General features: G+C 44.2%; 1 protein-coding gene across 3 annotated transcripts; it reads left to right on the forward strand.

Moving 5' to 3' along the window:
• Positions 1 to 78: 78 nt before the first annotated feature.
• LOC307204756 (acyl-CoA dehydrogenase family member 11-like) lies at positions 79 to 21,383 on the forward strand. 3 transcript variants are annotated; one of them, XM_079956667.1, is made up of 14 exons: positions 79 to 181; positions 8,414 to 8,646; positions 9,176 to 9,275; positions 10,333 to 10,450; positions 11,275 to 11,417; positions 12,021 to 12,170; positions 14,125 to 14,219; positions 14,744 to 14,843; positions 15,634 to 15,774; positions 16,278 to 16,370; positions 18,157 to 18,264; positions 18,984 to 19,155; positions 20,307 to 20,373; positions 21,106 to 21,383. In XM_079956667.1, the coding sequence occupies exons 1-14, from the start codon at positions 89 to 91 to the stop codon at positions 21,230 to 21,232; spliced, it is 1,740 nt and encodes a 579-aa protein (XP_079812793.1). In that variant the 5' UTR covers positions 79 to 88; the 3' UTR covers positions 21,233 to 21,383. The 3 variants fall into 3 exon arrangements, with proteins under 3 accessions (XP_079812793.1, XP_079812791.1, XP_079812792.1); XM_079956665.1 differs by lacking the exon at positions 79 to 181 and adding an exon at positions 5,714 to 6,995; XM_079956666.1 differs by lacking the exons at positions 79 to 181; positions 18,157 to 18,264; positions 18,984 to 19,155; positions 20,307 to 20,373; positions 21,106 to 21,383 and adding exons at positions 5,714 to 6,995; positions 16,599 to 16,976.
• Positions 21,384 to 21,659: the final 276 nt, after the last annotated feature.

Consider the following 21,659-nt stretch of genomic DNA (forward strand, 5'->3'; position numbering starts at 1 on the left):
TTGTCACAAAACACTGCATTCAAGTGTGTGCATCCAACTCTTTTCAGTTATTAATTTTTAACAGCCATGAGGATATGGAAAGAAGTGTATGAGCCCAAGTCTGGATGCAATCCATGGCTGCAAGTCACAGTTGAACAGATCCCCAAGTTACTCTTTGTGCCTCTACCTTAATGATATACAGGTATGTTATGACCACTCAGCATAATCAACTTCTAGCTCATTATAACAAACCAAACCTGACCTGTACGGACAGTGGCATTGTGTCAAAAAGTTTGGAATGTGGCTCCTCCATCGGACACCTGCTTAGCTCCCAGTTACATTTCATGTACACTTGTCAAGAAACACACACAAAGATATGGCTAAATGATATAGGTTACAAAGCAGTGTGTGTGTGCACGCACCCCAACTAGTAAGTTCTGAAGGCTGTCTTTGCCCATATAACTGCTGCAAACCAGAGACCCCATTTAAACCCTAGGAACCTTTCCAATTTGCAAGCACTTAGGCTGCAACCCCAAAAGCTGTAGGTGGTTTCGGAAGAAAATCCATGGAATTAATTCGATGGAAAGCCAATTTATCCAGCCAGATGGGTGTTAGCTGCTCCTTTTTTTAAAAAAAAAAAAATTATTGAAATTTTACAAAATCAAAGATACAAAAATGCATAATAAAACAAGAAACAGAAGAAACTCTCAAACAAAAAAAACAAGACACAAAAAACAAGAAAAGTAGAAAAATAGAAAATAAAAAATTAAAACAACTCCATTTTTGATAATTTTGAGCTCATTAACTTGTTTCTTTGACTTCCTCACACCTCCCCTTTTTGTATTCCCATTAAAGTATTCAAATCAGCAAATCCTTATCCTCTTTCATTTATCTTAACTCTAAATCTTAACATATTGTAACCCTATAATTTCACCAAAATTTTTAATTCATTTTTGCATACTCTTTTTAACTTTTGTTGCTAGTACCACTTATTTTCAGTCTAACATCATTTTAACATTCATTAATTTTACAGTGTTTCTGCAAATAATCTTTAAATTTATTCTAATCTTCTTCCACCAGCTCTTCTCCCAGGTCTTGGATTCTGCCAGTCATTTCTGCTAATTCCATATAGTCCATCGCCTTCATCTGCCACTCTTCCAGGGTGGGTAGATCTTGTGTCTTCCAATACTTTGCAATAAGTATTCTTGCTGCCATTGTTGCATACATAAAGAAAGTTCTATCCTTCTTTGGCACCAATTGGCCGACCATGCCCAGGAGAAAGGCCTCTGGTTTCTTCAAGAAGGTATACCTAAATACCTTTTTCATTTCATTATAAATCATCTCCCAGAAAGCCTTAATCCTTGGGCACGTCCACCAAAGGTGAAAGAATGTACCTTCAGTCTCTTTACATTTCCAACATTTATTATCGGGCAAATGGTATATTTTTGCAAGCTTGACTGGTGTCATGTACCACCTATAGATCATTTTCATAATATTCTCTCTTAAGGCATTGCATGCCGTAAATTTCATACCGATGGTCCACAACTGTTCCCAGTCAGCAAACATGATATTATGACCAATATCTTGTGCCCATTTAATCATGGCTGATTTAACCGTTTCATCCTGAGTATTCCATTTTAACAGCAAGTTATACATTCTGGGTGTTAGCTGCTCCTAATGAACCACAAAGGAATCCAAGGAGTGGCAGCTCCAAGTAGCCTCAGCACACAGTCCAAAGATTACAGACCAAATGCTCATATCAAGTCTCACCCACTTGCAAAATGGTTTACACATATAAAAACCTGCTATAAGAACACGTGCAGAAACACAGTGCATGGCCTCCACTGAGAAACATCATTTCTTATTGTAGAAAATAAACTGGGTTTTTTGTTGTTGGTGGTGATGGTGGTTGGGGATTTTTTTTGGTGGTGGTGGGGAGATATGAGGCACATGCCTCTGATTTTAATATAAAATAAAGAGAGCCACAGAAATCAGACTGGGAAACACAATTTAACTATTGAGGAAATGGACATGGCACACACTGTCTCAAGATGGATCAAATCTCAAAATCGGCTCCTACTTGTTCTTTGGAAGCCTTCTCAGCTAAGAAGTCTTGACACAGCTAGAAGATGAAGAAATTGAATGGGACATTTCCAACATTCTCCAAAGCTCCTGTTCTAACAGACTTCAGCACAAAGCAGAGGACCTCTGTCTATGAGGTGATTTAAATATTTGCTCAAAGCAGAAAATGCAGTGTAAAAGGATGAGCACGGGCCAGGTGCTAAACTGGCAGAGTAAGCCCAGGAATATTTTTCTAAAAGAACGTGGGGGGGGCATGGATCCTATTGGTGCTGCTGCTTGACTGGAAACAAAACAAGTTAGTGAGAAAGTTTGAGACAAGCAAACCCACTAAAAAAGGCTGGGGTGCTTCATTGGTAAGGGAGGCCTTGTTGGCAGAGCTATTTATTTTAAATTGCATTGCTTTAATGTTTTGATGTTTGCAACTTTGGGCATTTTTGGGAGGAATTGCCAATATATAATTATAAAGAATTGTATAGTGCTCCAGGTTTGAGCCCCAGGTTGAGCAAAAAGATTCCTGCTTTGCAGGGGGTTGGACTAGATTACCATTGGGATCCCTTCCAACTCTACAGTTCTACAACTCTATGATTGGGGGACCATACAGCCGCTGGCACCCAGATCATTCAGTTCCTGACAGAAGTTAAATGAATGCTGTTCAAGAAAGATATTACACAAGCAAAATTTTTATGTTCACAGCAAGAACCTCTGGCCACTTGTGATAAAACACTCAGCCATGTCAGAAGTTCAGGTCTAATATTTTTTGCCACCACTCAAAACCTTAGGTATGAATGTGGGTGAGAACTCTTGAGAAATTCCTAAGGCAGGGGAGAGATGATGCTCTTCCCCACACTCCCTAAATTTTGTATCAAATCTGCATGCACACTTCATAGCGGCGCTTAATTTGTGTCAAACACTCAACCCCTTCAACACCATGGCTTAAACATGGGCAGTTGCCCACTTAGCCGTGAACTGTGACAGGGTCTTCTTGGTGGCGGCTCCCCATTAATGAAATAATAATAATAATAATAATAATAATAATAATAATAATAATTTTTATTTATACCCCGCCCTCCTCAGCCAAGGCCGCGCTCAGAGCAGCTTACAAGCAATAATAAAAACAACTTGAATGATTACAACTTAAAAACAAAATTAAATCCTGCAGGGCCCTGGTCTCATGAGGCAGAGCGTTCCACCAGACCGGAGCCAGAGTTGAAAAGGCCCTGGCTCTGGTTGAGGCTAATCTAACTTCCTTAGGGCCCGGGACCTCTAGGGTGTTGCTATTTATGGACCTTGAGGCTCTCCGTGGGGCATACTGGGAGAGGCGGCCCCGTAGGTATGAGGGTCCTAGGCCGTGAAGGGCTTTAAAGGTCAAAAGCAGCACCTTAAATCTGACCCTGTACTCCACCAGGAGCCAGTGCAGCTTGAAAAGCACTGGGGGAATATGCTCCCATGGCAGAGACCCCGTGAGGAGCCTCGCTGCAGCATTCTGCACCCATTGGAGTTTCTGGGACAGCTTCAAGGGCAGCCCCGCGTAGAGCAAATTACAGTAGTCAAGCCTGGAGGTGACTGTCGCATGGATCACAGTGGCCAGGTTGGGGCGGGAAAGGTAAGGGACCAACTGCTTGATGCGGCGAAGGTGAAAAAATGTCACCTTGGCTGTCGCTATAACTTGCGCCTCCATGGAAAGGGAGGTGTCAAGGATTACACCCAAACTCTTAACGGAAGGCAATGGCACTAATTGGGCCCCTGCAAGAGAAGGGAGTTGGTCCCTCATCCCCATGCCATCCCGACCCAGCCATAGGACCTCTGTCATTCATTCCCCCCCCCAAATATAGTCCAGCCCCCCACAAAGTCTGAGGGACAGTGGCCTGGCCCCCTGCCGAAAAAGTCTGCTGACCCCTGAGGGTTATCTATTTTTAATAAATGTGTATATACTCATAACAATATCCAAGTGGTTTCCAACAATTATACATACACTGTATGTACCATCCAATAAATTAGTGGGTGTGACTCATTTAAATCAATAAAATCCCACGGGTTTACCCTGAGCAGGACTTAAATTGGACACAATCCCTGTTTAGCTGTGAGAGCAGGTGAATTTCTCCACAGAGGTTTTAAAACTGCTTTTGGAAGTTCTTTTTTTGTTTGTTTCTTTAGTCGTTAATTGTATTGTTTTATTACAGAAGTATTTGCCTCCCTGGGCTCATCTGCAATGAAGGGCGGGATTATAAATTTAAGAAATGAATACTAAGCGACCCCTGGAACGCGTGAAGGGCAGCTGAAGTGTCCCTGAGCAAGTGCAGAGCGCGTTTCCCTTGAGGATCAGATCAGAGGAGGGCTATTTTCAAACTGAGAAGAAACTGTAGCACCCTGCTTGTGGTTAACGCTTAGCTGGAATGAAATATTCAACGCAGCAATAGAGAAATTAAAATAGTAATTTATTTGTCAGACAAATAAATATGAGGCACAGTGGTATATGGTTACCAAGCTCTGGCCTGGCCTCTTGCCCTCCTTGCCCTATTGCCTTCCAAAACAGATAATTAATCTTGAATTTTTATCTTATGCATATGTCAAGGATTTTGAGTTCACATCAACATTGAGATCTCCTTCATTTGAAGGTTTCTAAACAAAAGGCCTGACAACCATATATCAGGAGTGCTCGATTGGCGTCTTCTGTCTGGCAAGGGGGGTCTGGTGGCTGATGGCTGATGGCCCCTGTGATCTCTTCCAACTATATGAAATAAGAATCTAGCATTTCTTAAATCCTTTGCATAATTATATTTAAGCTAATATATTTAATACATAAATAACCTTTTAAAAGGAAAAGAAATCTTAAAAGGATCTTAGTTTAAGAAAGAAACAGCTTTAGAAAAGATTTCCCAAAATGTTCTCTTTCTTTCTGCCAACTAGATGCTTTTTCACTGCTCTTGACCTTCTTAACCTTAGGAAGAAGATATGGCTCATTTTACTATTTATCCACCCTTAATTTGTAGGGTCAGTGTAACCTTGGCTGTCAGCCTGTAATTCCCTTTTTACGACTTTGAGAATTGTTTTCTGCTGTAAATCAGGGGGGCCCCTTGTCTAGGAGTAAAAATATCTTGCCAAGGTTTTTAGGCAACTGGTCTTCTAAGACTGGTCTTTTAAGATACAGGCCCTGATTAAACATATAAGCTTTAATAAAAATGCAGGCTTATGATTAGATGCCTCAAAACTGAGCCTCTCTAGCCCTCTTAGTAGGCTGTAGGCGATCTCGAAGTTGGGGCAAGCACTGGGGACATTTGTTTCCCTCTTTCCCTATATATCTGGGGGAGTTTTGCGACGGCAGAAGGGAAAGCCACAATTTCCCTGAGACGGAAATTCCCTGAGACGGAGCTTCCCTTCAGGTCGAATAGAATCCTGCCCGCTTCCCGCCTAATTTCAACGGTCCACTCCGACACTCCCCTCAGGTGGGCGCTGAATTTAGGCGGGAAACGGGCAGGATTCTATTTCACCTGGGGGGGGGCGGGACCTCCGTCTGAGGGAAAACCTCTGGCCGTTTAGTTTCATATTAAAGCATTAATCCGGGTTCAGTGCCTCAAAGCATCTATCTCCAAAGGCTGGGCTGGGAGAGACTCGCTGCCTGAAAACCTGGAGAGCGATTGCTGCCAGGGTTTGTGGACGATACTGAGCTTGATGGATCAAGGGGCAGCTTCCTATTTTCTTGCAAATAAAGTTGGCTCGGGTCGAGGGAGGGAATGTGCTTCGCCAGTTCCGCTGCTTCCTCCTCCTCCTCCTCCAATCTTTCCCCGAAACCTTCAATAGGTGCCAGCCCTTTCCAAGGTCCCATTCAGGCTCGTCCTGCCGGCTACTTGCGCAAGGGAAAGGGGTCCTTTGTTTTGTTACAAGCCCCAGTTCCCGCCTCCAGCCTTCCTCTGCTTCTAAACTGGTTTATGCAGGAGGCGTCGTAGTCCCTGTTTCGTATTCCGCCTTTACTGGAACCTCCTTTCCTGAACCTCTTTAGTCATGTGGTTAGTTTCATATTGAAGCATGAATCCGGGTTCAGTGGCTAAAAAGCACCTATCTCCAGGCAAGGGCGAGGAGAGACTCCCTGCCTGAAAACCTGGAGAGCGATGTCTGCCAGGGCTTGTTGACAATACAGTACCAATGGGCTGACTTAGTTGTAGAAGGCAGATTCCTATTTTCTTGCAAATGAAGTTGGCTCGGGTCGAGGGAGGGAGTCTGCTCCGCCAGCTCCGCTGTTTCCTTTTCCTCCTTTTGCCGAAGTTGGGGAAACCTTCAGATCGGTGCTTTGCAAGGTGTACCTATGAAGTCTCCTTTCGGCGTTGCTCGCCGGCCTCATCCTGCCGGCTGCTCGCGCAAGGGAAAGAGACGCATTTTTCTTTTCTTTTTTTATGCAAACCCCAGCCATGCCTCTGGGGCAATTGGCCTCCTGGCCCGCAGAGGAGCTGTCTCTTTCTAAACTTGTTTCTGCACGCAGGATCGCCCCCGTTTCGGCTTCCGCCTTTACTGAACTTTTTAATCATGTTGTTGGAAGGGGGAGGTGGCTCAAGGCGAAACAAACGCGCCCGCTAGGTTCTTTCTTTGGCCGCTTTTGGTTTGCTTTTTGGCTTTTGGTTTGTTTGTTTATTTATTTTGGCAAGTTGGCCATGTGGACGCCTTGCAAGCCGAAGCTGTCAAACTGCGAAGTTTGGTGGCAAAGCTTAGGGCAAGCAGGGAATCAAAAGTGCAAACATTGGGGCAAGAGACGAATCGCGTTTTCCAAAGGCTGGAATCAGCAAGTGGAGCCCATGGATCAAAAATGCTCCTCACAACACCCAAGGGAGCTTTTTGCCAGGAAAGAAATTGGGGTCTTTTGTCAAGAGCAGCCTAGGATTGGAAATCCATACCTGGAAGATGCTTTTCTTCAGGATTACTTGAAATCACAGCTACCAACTGAGGTCTGTATTTTATATATTATATTATATATATAGACACACAGATATATCTTTAATGCATGTGCATGCACACACACAATGTTCTGTGACATCTAGAGACTCCTAGAATTGTAGAATTAGAAGGGACTCCAAGGGTAATCTCATCCAACCCCCTACAATGCAAGAATCTCAGCTCGTCTGCACAGACAATTTACATGGATTTGACTACTTCCTCTGATTTTTAAAAAAGCAAGACTGAGACTCTTAGGGCAGCACCCCATGCATCCAAATGTAGCAGCCTACACTGAATTCCAAAGCTGTCCTTGAATACCCTCCAATATTTCACAAATGGAAATAGAGACAGGTTAATAGAATTCCTATTCCTATACCAAGGACCACTGCACAAGCCACCACTATCTTTTGCACATTGCTAAAGGTTCTGTTCTCTCAGCTGTGTTAATTGGCCTTACATAGGAAGGTACCTTCCACTGAATCAAACCAATTGGCCTGTCTAGCTCAGTATTGTCTATATTTGACTGGCAACAGCTCTCCAGGGGTTTGGACAGGGAACCTTTCCCAGCCCTACCTGGAGCCACCATTGGGGATTGAACTAGGGACCTTTTGTCTGCAAAGCAGATGCTCTTCCCCTGAGTTACAGCAAAGTATTTTGCCCTCCACTGATTTAAAAGTCAAATGGGTGTTTGTTCTTTGCTTAAAAGTTATGCAAGAAGCCAGCAGTTTGCCCTGTTCCCAAGTAGCTGTCCACAGTTAAAAACAAACCTTGCTAGTTGAAGCAGGTGAAAAGTGAACTATGTATGGGTCATTATGTATGTGCAGTTATGTATGTGCGGTAGTGGCACCCACCCTGTGGAACACCCTCCCTTCTGATGTGAAGGAAATAAGTAGCTATCCTAGCTTCAAAAGACATCTGAAGGTAGCCCTGTTCAGGGAAGTTTTTAACATTTAATGCTGTATTGTTTTTAATACTTGATTGGGAGCCACCCAGAGTGGCTGGGGAAACTCAGCCAGATGGGCAGGGTATAAATAATAAATTATTATTATTATTAAGCAGTAATTTTTTTAAGTGCAAGGCAGTCTCCCAAGCCATGTCTGGGAGGAAAATCCAAAAGTTCAGGCAGCGGGGTTGATTCTTAATAACATAAGCACATTTCAAATAGCAGCAGTACATAATACTCAGTTTAAAAGGATCAGTACAAGAGACAGGTGAGGTCAAACAGGGAGCCCAATACTTTGTTTTATGTTCTGCTTGCTGTGTTGTTTTGTTTTGTTTTGTTTTTATTTAATTTTATTTACCAGTAATTTTATTTAATTTTATTATTTAATTTTATTTTACTTTTTATTTATACATAGATACATACATACGTACATACATACATACCTGTACATACTTGTCCATCTGCCCACATTCTTTTACTTTGCAGGTGTTTGCTGACGTACGTTTGGACCTTGAACAGTTTGGGGCTCGAGTGAAGGATGAAATTGATCTCCTGGGACGCGAGTGTGAGTTAAACCCTCCACAACTTAAGCAGTTTGATGCCTGGGGGCGGCGTGTGGATGAAATTATCACCTGCCCAGCCTGGAAGAGGATGAAGGAGATCTCGGCTGAGGAGGGGCTGATTGCTGAGGCTTATGAGAGGAGATACTCTAACTGGAGGTACAAATTTAGTTGACACCTTCAGACTCAGTTGGCCACACTTCAGGGTGGCGAACATGTCCATATACCTCCAGTGCCATTCAAAATGAAATGTCCCTACAGTGGGGATAGTGACACTTTTCTAGACGAAAGCACTCCCACAGTAGAACTCCCACAGCATGTAATGATTGGCCACCGATTTGGATGGCTTTAAAAGTCAGCAAGGCAAATTCATGTAAAGCTACTATCAATGGCTAGTAGCTATGATGGCTATGTTCTGTCTCCGCTGTTGAAGGCAGTAAGCCTCTGAACCCCATTTGCTGGGAATTGGAAGTGGGAAGATTGTTGTTGTACTCATGTCCTGCTTGTGAGCTTCTCATTGAGGCATCTGGTTGGCCACTGTGAGAACAGAGTGCTGAACCTGATAGGCCTTTAGCCAAGCTCTTCTTGTGTTTTTGTGTAGCTATAATCCAGCTGAGATCTCTCTATAGCAAATATATTTTCCCTTGGCATTTCTAAATTCAGCAAGGCTTTGCTTCTCCTTCCACAGCCGCGTTCATCAGATTGCCAAACTGTACCTTTTTGCAACTTCTTCTGGTCTTTTTTCATGTCCTCTGGCCATGACTGATGGAGCAGCAAAAGTAATAGAGGTGAGATCACAAGTCAGTGCTCAGCAGGTAGATCACTATATTGCATTGCTCTGAATTGGACTAAGTTGGAGGTTCATTTCTGGAATGCTGCTACCAAAGTAAAACGCCCTACCCATAAGTTCCCCTTATCAAAAAACAAAACCCCTATCCACAACACTATTATTTAGAAACTTTGGAGAGCTGCTAGACTAATACTGAGGTAGGCTAATGGTCTGACTCTATATAAGACATATTCCTCAGTTCCCCAAGGCCTTCCCTAATAAGGCCAGATTGGGAGTTAGCAAAACTGGTGCATACGTGGCATCCTGGCTCTGCTTAGATCCAAAGTGATGCATATCAGCCAGCTCTGCTGAAAAACCTTTTGATCATTATCTCAGAGGCAGATCTTTGGCAGCACAACTGGTTCCACCACACTGGGCTCTGAGCCTACAGGGCACCATAGTGAACAGAGAAGAATGGAAGACAAAGGCTGGGGGTGGGACTCCAAATTTTGGCCTTGCACAGGGCGCCACTGAAATTTAAAAGATCAAAGTCTAACCCTAACTATCTGGAGTTGTTGTGTAAGACCTCTGTGGGAAAGGTCCCTTGCCTGACTTTGCAGCCCACCCAGCCCTAGCCAGACTGTCATGGACTGGTTGGATGCAGAGGAGTGGTGGGAGGCACCAGCAAGGGAACCCCCAGGCAGAGAAGGCTCAGAGCCAGGGCATTTGTGGTAGGACAATGATGCAGGGTCAGAGAAAAGTGATGAAAGCTGAATAAGCAACAGGGTTTAGTGAGCAGGAAGAGGCTGTGGCGGAGGGCAGCCAAGCCTCAGAGGTGTCAGAGGAATGGGGCCAGGAGACAGAAATGAGGGAGGCTGCTGAAGAATTCAGGGAGTCTCCCCCTCCGGCTGAGACCAGCTCTCCTCCCACCTGGTCTCCCAAAGCATGCAGTGGAATAAAGAGGGAGGAGCAACAAATGACAGGACAAAGGAGCTTTGGGCTGCTGTGGAAGGAACCAGGAGAGGAAATCCTGTTTGTTTTTCTTTCTCCCGTCTGTTTCCTGCAACTCCCAACAGTCCTTGGGTATCCCCAAAGCCCTCAAAGAAGTTTTTATCCACTTGACATCACGTGACCCTGCCAAATTCTGGACTTCTGGCCAATGGATGACTGAACGCAGAGGGGGCTCTGATGTTGGTAAGTGTGCCCCAAAGTGGGAAGTCTGACACAGAGTGCAATAAAAAATGCCTTAAGAAATGAGTAGTGGTGCAGCTAGATAATGTTATATATCATCAACCTAATGGTCGGTTGAGGCATGGGGAGAGGTCAATTAGATGGCCATGTGTATACCGTCTGTTGAGAAATGCACAAATAACATTTCTCCCACCACCCCAACACCTCTTCCATTCCATGCTTTTAACAGCTTCCACATTTGTAATGGAAAAGAAAAACGAACAAATGAAAAACAGTTTTCTATGAATAAAATAGGATAGTTTCTAATGCTTTCTCATGTGATTTTGTTAAACTTGAACTCAGATCTATCCGCAGGCTTCTGGGGAAACCCAGCCAGATGGCCGGGGTATAAATAATAAATTATGATTATTATGTCACATAGGCCAGGCCCATAGTAATCACCAGGGCAACATTGCTGGTGGGAAGGTAATATATAACCAATCCTGTGGATTGCAAACATTGTAGCTGCTTAAGTTTTCCTATTGCTTAAGTTTCACCATAGGAAGCTGTCTTATACAGAGTCAGTATTATCTACACAGACTGGCAGCTTTTGTCCAGGGTTTGGGGTATGGGTTTTTGCCAGCCCTACCTAGAAACGTTGGGGTTTGATCCTGGGAACTTCTGCATATGAAGCAGGTGCCATGACCTTTTCCCAAAGTTACTGAGGTGCCAGCTTCTTTTTTCACTACACTGCTGAATGATAATGTTGCTTTTTCTTCAGCTTGAAGCCAGTGCTGGTTATTTGTGAAGATCAGCAGCAGCTAAGACTGGGTATTCTTTTCTTGCAGCTGGTGGCACAGAGACAGTAGCCCTGGAACTCCCTGATGGCAGCTACAGTCTCCATGGCTTGAAATGGTTTACTTCGGCCACCGATTCAGATATAACTTTGACACTGGCAAGGAGCATGACTGCTGATGGACAAATACAGCAGGTCAGATTCCTAACTGGGGAAACTGAAAGACCAGCTCACAAGCAGTAATCAGTAATGTGGAAGTGGGGTGAGAAACAGGGTCCTTCACTGGCCATTTTGACAGGCGTTGGGGCCACTTACCTGCCACTCACCTGCCATCACATGATCCATTGGGCCTTGCTTTGTTAATCAGCTGATCAGCGCTTATAGCAGGACCCACTTTGGGCAAGAATCAGCTGCACTAAGATGATCTGAGAACTCTGCAGCACAGCCAATCCCTGCATGGCTTGCATCATCACCAAACAGCTGATCAGCACTGACAGAAAACCTTGTTTGCCAAGAAACTATCCAGAGTAGTAAACTTTAAGGATCCTGATTGTTCCCTTACAGCCATGTCTTTACCTGCCACATCCTCATTTCACATACGATGTCAGGTGAGGATCAGGTGGGCTTGGTTTGCAGAAAACAGCTTCACAGGCCAAAGAGAACCCTTGCCTGGCCTAATTTGGTCCACAGACTGGAGGTTTCCCATTGCTGCACTAATGTATTGCACAATGTATTCATTCTAGCTCCATTCTCCTTGTTACCAGTCAGTGTTTCTCACCTTTGCATTCTCGGCCGCAGGGCTCCAAAGGTCTGTCTCTGTTCTACCTGAAGATGCGCGATGAGGAAGGGAAGCTGAATGGGATTGAGATACAACGGCTGAAAGACAAGCTGGGCACAAGGCAACTGCCAACCGCAGAGCTTCTCCTAAATGAAGCCAAGTCACTCAAGGTGAGCAAAAAGAAAAAGGTGTGGAGGAAAACTTCTTCCAAAGCTCAGTTTCTACTTCCCTGGTATGAGACAAATGAAAGCAAGGTTCTCTGGAGCAGGGCAGCTCTCTGTGGATTTTGCCCATGCATGGAGCTGCCATGCAGGTGCAGAAGCAGACATCTAACAGCCAAAGCAGCATGGATGAGAATTTCTGCCTCCTTAGGAAGACCAAGTTACTAGCAAAAAAGAAACAGCATCAAACTGTTGAACAATGCCTTCTGGAGTACTATGGTACTCAGAGGAAGACTAAGAGCAGGCCAATGCACTCTGTGGCCTCTACCTTACAGTCTCCTCACCGATGGGGAACCTCAGACCTGGAGGCCAAATGCGGTGCTCCAGGTCTCTCTATCTGGGCTTTAAAACTCCTCAGGCCATTTCCAAAAAGACATAATAAATAATGAGTATAAAACCTTGTCAAAAATGTATAAGATATTGCTGGAATGGTATACGAAAGATGAAGAGGTTAAGTCGGTAATGATACAGTGGGCAAAGGATTTTGGGTACAATATTCAATTTGAAGACTGGGAAAAATTGTGGAAAGAGCATATAAAATTTATGGCATGTACATCACTGAAAGAGAATGTGATGAAAATGTTTTACAGATGGTATATGACACCTGTAAAACTAGCAAAGATGTATAAGGTTGATAACAAATGTTGGAAATGCAAAGATAAAGAAGGGACATTCTTTCATCAGTGGTGGGAATGTAAGAAAGTGAAAAGCTTTTGGGAAATGATATATAATGAGCTGAAAAAAATGTTAAGATATACTTTTGTGAAAAAACCTGAAGCTTTTCTTCTAGGTATTGTAGGAAAGGACATAGGAAAAAAGGACTGCAAGCTTTTCCAATATGCTGTAACGGCAGCCAGAATCCTGTTGGCCCAGAAGTGGAAACAAGAGGAGATACCGACGATAGAAGAATGGAGATCAAAAGTGATAGACTATGCAGAATTGGATAAATTAACTGGGAAAATCAGATATACTAAAGACCAAAAGTTCATCGAGGACTGGGGAAAATTTGTGGATTATCTGAAAAATATATGTGGTGTAAACACAACGCTAGTGGGATTTAAAGAGGCACTGTAAATAAAAATAAGTATTGTTTATTAGAAATAATGGGAGTAAGGAGGAATAATGGCAATACGATAGAAAAGGAATGTGTATTAAAGGTATAAATATGGATGATTGTCAGAGACGCTGAAGGAAGTCAAAAACAGTCACAATTTGCTGTATGCGGGATTAAATGAATAATTGGATGGAAATTTATAAAATTTATAAAATGCAAATAAAAACATTATAATAATAATAAAAAATAAAACTCCTCAGGCCACACACCCTACTGGCCCTACTTTATACCCCAAGGGTTGTTTTTTTCTGGCCAGGGTGGAATGTGTCCTTGAACTCCAATAATAGCCTTTGTCTGGATGGAGAATAAAGAGGTGTGTGTGTTGAAAGTAGATTATTGTCCATGATCACTTTTGCCTTTGGTCCCATCCACCACTGGCATCCTCGAAAATTTGTTCCTTGGCCTTCATGCCCTTTCTGCTTCTGTTATGCAGATCCTTACCAAAGAATTGTATCAATCGTTTGTTAGCATGTTTCAGGTTTGTTTTGCTTACTGAGCTGCCCCCTCACCCCATTCCTGTTGTTTTTACCCTATGAGCTGCTCTTCCCTTCCTAATGGCTAGATATGTGTCTATGCAACTGTGCTGTGTGTACGTATTTCTTGACTGAAGGATTTGTGCAGAGTTGCCACTGCTCTGCTTAGGAGTTACGGGCAGGCGGAAAGGGTATTATAGGCTTTTATGCCCCAGGGAGAACATGAGAGAAAGCAAAGAGATTCCCTTTTTACTAAATTGCAATCCAGACCATGCTAATTAACCTTATTCTGGCTTTTTCTGCTTCATGCTTCCAGATCTCTGCAGAGGGCCGGGGTGTGGCTTCCATTGCAAACATGCTGACCATCACTAGGATCCACAATGTCATTTGTGCAGTTGCATACATGAGAAGGTAATTCATGTCCTCTTCTCTAAAACCTACTGGGCCCTTGGGCTTAATTATGGCTTTTTGAATCATGCTGCTGTCTGAATAAGCATTAAAGTAAGATGAAGTTGGCTGTGAAAATGCTGTTAAGAAACTCCCGGTTTCCAAACTGTGGTATTAAACTACAGTTCCCAGGATTCCTTTGGGAGAATCCTGTACTTGCAGTGTATGGTGCAGATGGTAACTTCCATGTTACTATCTCTCAAATAAAAGCACTGCTTGTGAGCTACAATTAGTTACCTCAATCAGAAGTCTACACAGAGGAAGAATGAGGAACCTGAGACACTCCAGATGTTGTTAGACTACAGCTCCCATAATTTCTGACCATTGGCCACGCTGGCTGGGGCTGGTGCAAGTTGTAGTCCAGCAACATCTGGAAGGCCACAGGTTAGTCACTCCTCTCAACAGCTGTGGCCTTTGCGACCTTGGGGCATATCTTCTCACATGTGACCTTTGCAGTTAATTGGCTAAAAATTGCCTTCCATCTCCAGAGTGATCACCCTGGCAAGGGATTATGCCACCAAGAGGGAAGCCTTTGGAAAACCCCTGAAGGCTCACCCTTTGCACATGCAGACTTTGGCTCGAATGGAGGTGAGCATTCGGAGGTGCTGGTTTTGTTTGACCTTGACCCTTGAGGTCTTCCCCTGCCACCTACGAAGCACATGAGACTCCCCTCCACATTCACGTTCCTCTTGGTCGTGGGGTGAAGGTGGTTTCTTCTTTCTCCCTTGAAAAGCCCATAGAGCCAAAGTTGGAAGAGTGAGGTTCTTTCTCACAGCCTCTTTCAGCTCCATGTGCTTTTCAGACCTCAGATAAATTCTGTTGGATCCAGCAGCTCTCTTAGAAAAGCAAAATGCCTGTAGTTTTTCTCTGTCTCAAGGTGGGGTGGGAGCTTACCAGTGGGAGTGCAAAAAGAAGTGACCAGAGGTGGTGGCAATGGCTCTTCAGGATTTCAGGCAGGGAACCTGGATATATCAGGCACTGAACCAGGATTTCAGGCAGCCCTGCCTGGATATGTCTGGCATCAAGCTTGGGACCTAATGCATGCTAGGCAAATGCTCTACCATTAAGCTAAAATCCTTAAGACATAGGAAGCTGCCTTAAACTGAGCAAGACATCGTTTTCCATCTAGTTCATTACTGTCTACATTATCTAGCACTGGCTTTCCAGTGTTTCAGGCAGAGAACACTTCCAGCCCTACCTGGATATTCCAGGGATTGATCCTGGGACTTTCTGTATGCCAACCAGGTGTTCTGCCACCTAGCTACCGCCCTCGCCCAATGTGACATCCTTGTTTCTCCAGCCTAGTGTTACTTGTTGTAAGAACACTGTGTGCTCCTCCACCCTGCCCCAATGATCCCACGCTGTCTTGCTCCTGCAGGTTCAAGCTCGAGGAGCATTCCTGCTGATGATGGAGATAGGGAAATTGCTTGGACTGGAAGAAACGAAGAAGGACACTGAACAAGACCAGCACATGCTTAGGCTGCTGACGCCTGTTGCCAAACTTTACACTGGGAAACAAGTAGTGTTTCAAGGCCTAGAATTTGGTTTCATGGTTTAGTTACATATTGGGCTCTGAAGCAAAAAGGGAGGATTCAGATGCTAATTGTGGGGGAGAAGAGGAAAGGAAAGGAAAGAACAAAACTTGGTAATTGTTTAATGGCCAAGTGGTTGTGAAATAGTAACACCCTGCCAGGGTAAGCGTATTCAAGAAATTGAACTATTATAAACATATTGGAATGATAGCTACTCCAATGTTTTCCTGGATGGGCTTCTGCCCTAGGGTGCTCCCTTAGCCTTGATCCTCTTTTTCAACAAGCCTTTCCCATCCCCAGATTCTAGACAGTGCAAAGTGGGATAGTGCAAATGTGCCGCATTTGACCACCCCACACCCCAGTCTGCTGACAGGTCTATAATGCGCTTTAGGTGTATATGAAGTTGTCAGAGATGGGCAGAGACCAGGGACAGATCTCTGGGTGTTCAAGGTTAATGGGAATGTGCACATACCACATGTCTTTGTTGCAGGCTGTTGCGGTTACCTCAGAAGGGCTGGAGTGTTTTGGAGGGCAGGGCTACATGGAAGATACAGGCCTGGCAGGAATTTTACGGGATGCCCAGGTATTAAGCCACATACCCACACCCTGCAATAAATGCATTTTTCTTAGCTTCTCCTTCTTTCAGCAGCCTATATCTTATAGCAATGCTGTTGAGGTAGAGCAGAGGACAAAAACTGGCTTCAGAATCTTGGTGGTGGCTCCATTATTTGGAGTCTCCCGGGGCTTAGACATTGCTTGTCACAATGGTCTAAGCTCACAATAGAATTAGTTATTTTCACTCTTCTTTCAGGTAAAAGTTCTGAGGTTGAAAAATATACTCTCTGCATCTTTTTCTCCAGGATTAAGAATGCACCAGCTGTTGATAGAGAATGTCTTAGAAAGAGCAGTTTCAAACTGTGTCCCTACAGCTTGTAACTGGATTTATGCGCCAAATACCAGGGACTTCAAATTAACGGCAGGTGTTAATCATGAGTTAGATACAATCCCTTAGTGCCAATGTTATTTCTTCAAAGATGAATATTTATAGTAAGCCGATATAAGTCTCCTGAGATGCCCCAACCCTCTTGTCTGCTGTAACAAATGGACACAGCTGGCAGATTGTGAAAGGTGGACCAGTTCTCAGCTACAAAGAGCACTATCAAGGAATAGTTATGCAAACACAAACAGGCTATATTTGGGAGGGGCATTCAAAAATATTAGTTGGAGGGCAGTGTCCACCCTGCCCTAGATCAAGCAACACCCCCAAAATGTTTGTTTACAAATTAGATATAGGCCAGGTTAAGATCAGACCACAAGATACACTGCAGACGCATGAAATGAAGTCCTGACAATACCTTCTCTATTGCAAAGCACATCCGGGAGACTGCATTTCATCAGAGAAGGGCTGGGGGCACGTGTCACCATTCCACTCTCACTTGTTAACAGCGGTCTTCTGTTCTTTTTTGGTGGCTGGGGGCGAGTGTGCACTGGGCGGGGGCCGGACATGCAGGGCCCAGAAAACCCAACAGGCCAGGTTTCCCTCACCGCCAACACTGCTAAGTGTACGTACATGGGGCATGGAGGGTTCACGGAGCCTGTGTGCTAGTTCATCCCTGGCCACCAGAATCAAGCGGGGCTACACCCCTGCCCACCCATGCAGGGAGAAGCCTGGCTGACCGACATGGCCCTTGGCTGGCAAATCCCCATCCCACCCTGACACTGGCCAGGCAGACATTCAGCAAGGGGGCTGGGGACACAGCTGTCAGGCCAGGCCAGGCTCCAGGGCTGAGAGACCCCCAGCAGCAGGCAGGTGGGACAGGAATCCCTGTGTGGCTCACACCCCCTAAAAATCATGCGCCTGCTGCTCTCCCCCCTGCCCCATGCTATTCCCCTGCTTGTTAATATAGTCTGGATGGGAACATCACAGATGGTAGAAAGCAGCTGTTGGGATAGAGCTCAGCATCCTCTGCTACCCATTTTCCAACTCACAACCGTGCTGACCAGTGTATTTTGTGACCAGAAAGGGCAAATTGTTTTTCAGCTTTCTATGTTTATTTTCTTCAGGCTTTGCCAACTTGGTGCCCTCCAGTTGTTCTGGACTACAATTCTTAGCAGTCCCAGCCAGCACAGCCATAGAATGCTAGAGCTGGTGGGAGTTGTAGTCCAAAACATCTGGAGGGTGACTGATTGGCAGAGATTGATATATTGCAGAGATTTCAGGAGCGATATTTCATCTGGAGTAACATGCAGTTGCTCTTACTCTTCCATCCATTACTAGTCTTAACATCTCAACTTTCCCTCAACATCTTAGATTTTGGCTTCCCTTGTCATTTTGTTTGCTGTCCCACCTTTCTCCGACTCCCTGACAGGTGTTAACTATCTGGGAAGGAACAACCAATATTCTCTCTCTGGATGTTCTGCGCTCCCTAGTCAAGAGCCAAGGAAAAGTGCTGGATGCATTTTTCTCTACTGCCCAGGTGAGCATTCCTCAACAAGGACACATTACAGTTAATATCACTGCTACAAATGTAATCCTAAACTATACCTACCTTCCAACCTGGTGCCTTCCTAATGGTTTTGACTGCAATTCCCAACAGCCATGGCCAACAGAGTTGTGCTGGCAGGGGCTGATAGTATGTGTGTGTGTGTGTGATTTTGTTAAATTTAAATTCTATCCTTCCACCCAAAAGAGCCCAGGGCAGCAAGCATGCAATAAAACAATCAAACATTTTATTCTATGACAAGGGAGGGGTACATGACCCTCCAGATGTGATTGGCAAGCTGCAACATGGGATTTGGAGTCTCCATCAGCTAGCTGGCATGGGCACTATTCAGGAATGATAGGTATAGTCTAACAATAGCTGGAGGACTACAGACTCCCTCCCTCCCCATTGCACTATGTGATAACACTTACGCATGTGATGAAGTGGACTCAGGTTCTTAAAACGTTATGTCATACTAACAACTGTAAATCCTTTAAGGTACCCCAAGGCTCTTTCTTGTTCAGATCAACATAATCAAATCAAATTTTATTAAACGGTCACAGACCAGGTTAACTTTCAGATCAACATAGTTGTCCAGAAAAAATGTAAACTTTGGTTCACATTTGCTAACAGCTGAAAAGATGGTTTAGATTGGACAGCAGAACTTGCTGTTTTGAGAAACACTGATTACCATATGATTGATTTCCTTGCAGGCCAGGTTGAAGGTGGCGCTTAGCGTCTCTGAACTGGAAATTTCTGTGCAAATAGTTCAAAATGCTCTCCACAAACTCAGACAGTTCACTCAGAAAATAAGCTTAAAGGGGGAACCCGGGATGCAGCTGTCTGCAAGAGACTTTGCCTATGCTCTGGCACGGATCTATGGAGGTAATGAAAAATGCTGTTAAATAATCACTTTGCCAGCTTACTACAGAATGATGTAGAATTCAGTGCAGTAGCCTGAAGCTTATGATCACCAGGCATTTCTGGGTGATCTTCCAACCCAACTCTGCACTGCGAGTCTATGACCAATGTTTAAAAAGTGGCATTTTTTTGACTGGATGCACAGCCACGTAGCAAGTGGCTCATCTCAGGCAGGAGTAAAATGTCTTAATGTAAAAGATACAATAAATTTACTTTGGGATAGGGAGAAGAAATCCATAATTGAAAAACAACTGTTTCCAATACCGTGACAATCAAAAGAGGATTTTTGACAGGCACAAAATGTGTTCCAGTTCCCAATACAAAGGAGAGTCTGGTTCCCTCAGTACAACTAACATCATATGGCACATAGAAGTACACAAGAGGGCAGCACCAAATCAGTGGACATCAAAAAGATTTAAGTTACCAGCACAGAAGTGAATTTATTGGAAAGCCAGCACATCAAGCTGGAATAGTTTATTTTCATTGAGGCGATTGTTCCTAAGAACATGTCTCGGAATTCTTCAGAAGGTGATGGATGCACAATCTCCTGTCCGTGTGAACTGCTGTAGTTTTAAGCAAGCAGGCTGCCAGTGCGCAGTGTAATTTCAGAGAAGCCAATGGCCAGGTCACCTTTCCTTGTTGCTCCCAATCACTGCCATTATCTGTTCCACCACCTGTGACTACCTGATCTGTTGACTACTTCCTCATGCATACACCCATCTGGAAACGTTATCTTCATTACCTTCTAGTTTAAATCCCATTTTTCAGCTTTTACCTCTGGAATTAAGTTTGGCAAAGACAAAACACCCGGCAGGGGTGGGAAAGAGATGGCACTAGATCTTTGGACTGCTGTTACTTTAGTGGCATTAGGTGTATATGGGGGTGGGGGGATGTTCACAGACTAGTCTGTATGCCACAAAACATGCAAATAGGATATGACAGAAGGGTGGTGAGGGGTGGGTGTAGGGAGAGTCTTGAGGGCCAGGTTAAGTGGTGCTTGAGGGCCATATTTGACCCATGAACCTGAGGTTTCCCCTCCCTGCTGTAGCAGAATAATGTTACTTGGACAATAGCTCAGTAATGTTAACAACCACCTAAATATTTGCTTTACATAGGAGTTCTCCTGCTGGAATATGCTGCCAGGCCGAATGCATCAGCCACAGACATCTATACTGCTCAGAGGTATTAAATAAGCTTAGTCCATCCTCCAAAGCAATTTCTAAGATGGCACAGACATATTCATATTTTTAACTGCTTAAGAAAGGGGGGCAGTCCTGGAATGCTGAAAGTCAGTGCAGCTGTCAAGGCTGAAGAGAAGCAGTTTAGATCGGACAACCTCTCATACGGTTCTGGGGAGCCAGGCTGTATGCATGTAGGGAAGCGAGAGAGGGACATAATGAGAGGACAGAGCTGTGTGATATTGGTGGGAGGTGGTCAACTCTCACATAAGCATTTCAGAGTGGTCAGTCAAATCTATCCAGTAGGCTGCCCTGTGCTATTTGGTTTTCTAAAGGGACCACACGTGCCTTGTGATCATTAGGCTCCAGAACATGGGTGGCAGAGCAGATGGTCTCAAATCTCTTCACTAAATATAAATATTAAATGTTGATGTTTATGCCGAAGAGATAATATTTAGTTTCCCACATACATCAGGGCAGTTTCTTGCAAACCTTTAGCCAGGCGGGAAACCTATGGCCCACCATAAGTTGTTGAACTAGAACTCCCATCAGCCTTGATGATTGGCCACGCTGACTGAGACTGATGGGAGATGTAGCTCAGCAATACCTGGAGGGCCATGGGTTCAGCACCTCTGCTTAATGCAGTAGGAGAATCATTGATGGGTTTTTAAAGTTTAAAACCAGATTTCCAGTTTAAATCAGTTGTACACAAAGGGCTTTGCTGCAACTCTTACAGATGGTGTCACCAAGACATGTGCCCTGTGGACAGTGAAGACAAAGCTGGGTCTTATAGCACTGGAGCAGCTTCTCTGGATATTTCCTTGGTTTATGACAAACACCCAGTTCTGAAAGGAAGACTGTAAGAAGGAAGGCAGAAGAGATGCCATGCACTATCCTGGAATAAAGAAGTTAGTGGGGAGAGAAACAGTTCTGATACAATAAAAATGGTATTGCTTACCCTGAAGTAAGCTGGCAGAGACTGCAGTAAATAAAAGTAGAAAGTTGAGAAACAAACAGCCTTTGTCACAAAACACTGCATTCAAGTGTGTGCATTCAACACTTTTCAATTAATAATTTTTAACAGCCATGAGGATATGGAAAGGAGTGTATGAGCCCAAGTCTGGATGCAATCCATGGCTGCAAGTCACAGTTGAACAGATCCCCAAGTTACTCTTTGTGCCTCTACCTTCATGACATACAGGTATGTTATGACCACTCAGCATAATCAACTTCTAGCTCATTATGGAATACAAACCAAACCTGACCTGTAAGGACAGTGGCATTGTGTCA

The sequence above is a fragment of the Podarcis cretensis genome (genome assembly GCF_951804945.1).
Source record: "Podarcis cretensis genome assembly, chromosome: 16".
NCBI classification, from domain to species: domain Eukaryota; kingdom Metazoa; phylum Chordata; class Lepidosauria; order Squamata; family Lacertidae; genus Podarcis; species Podarcis cretensis.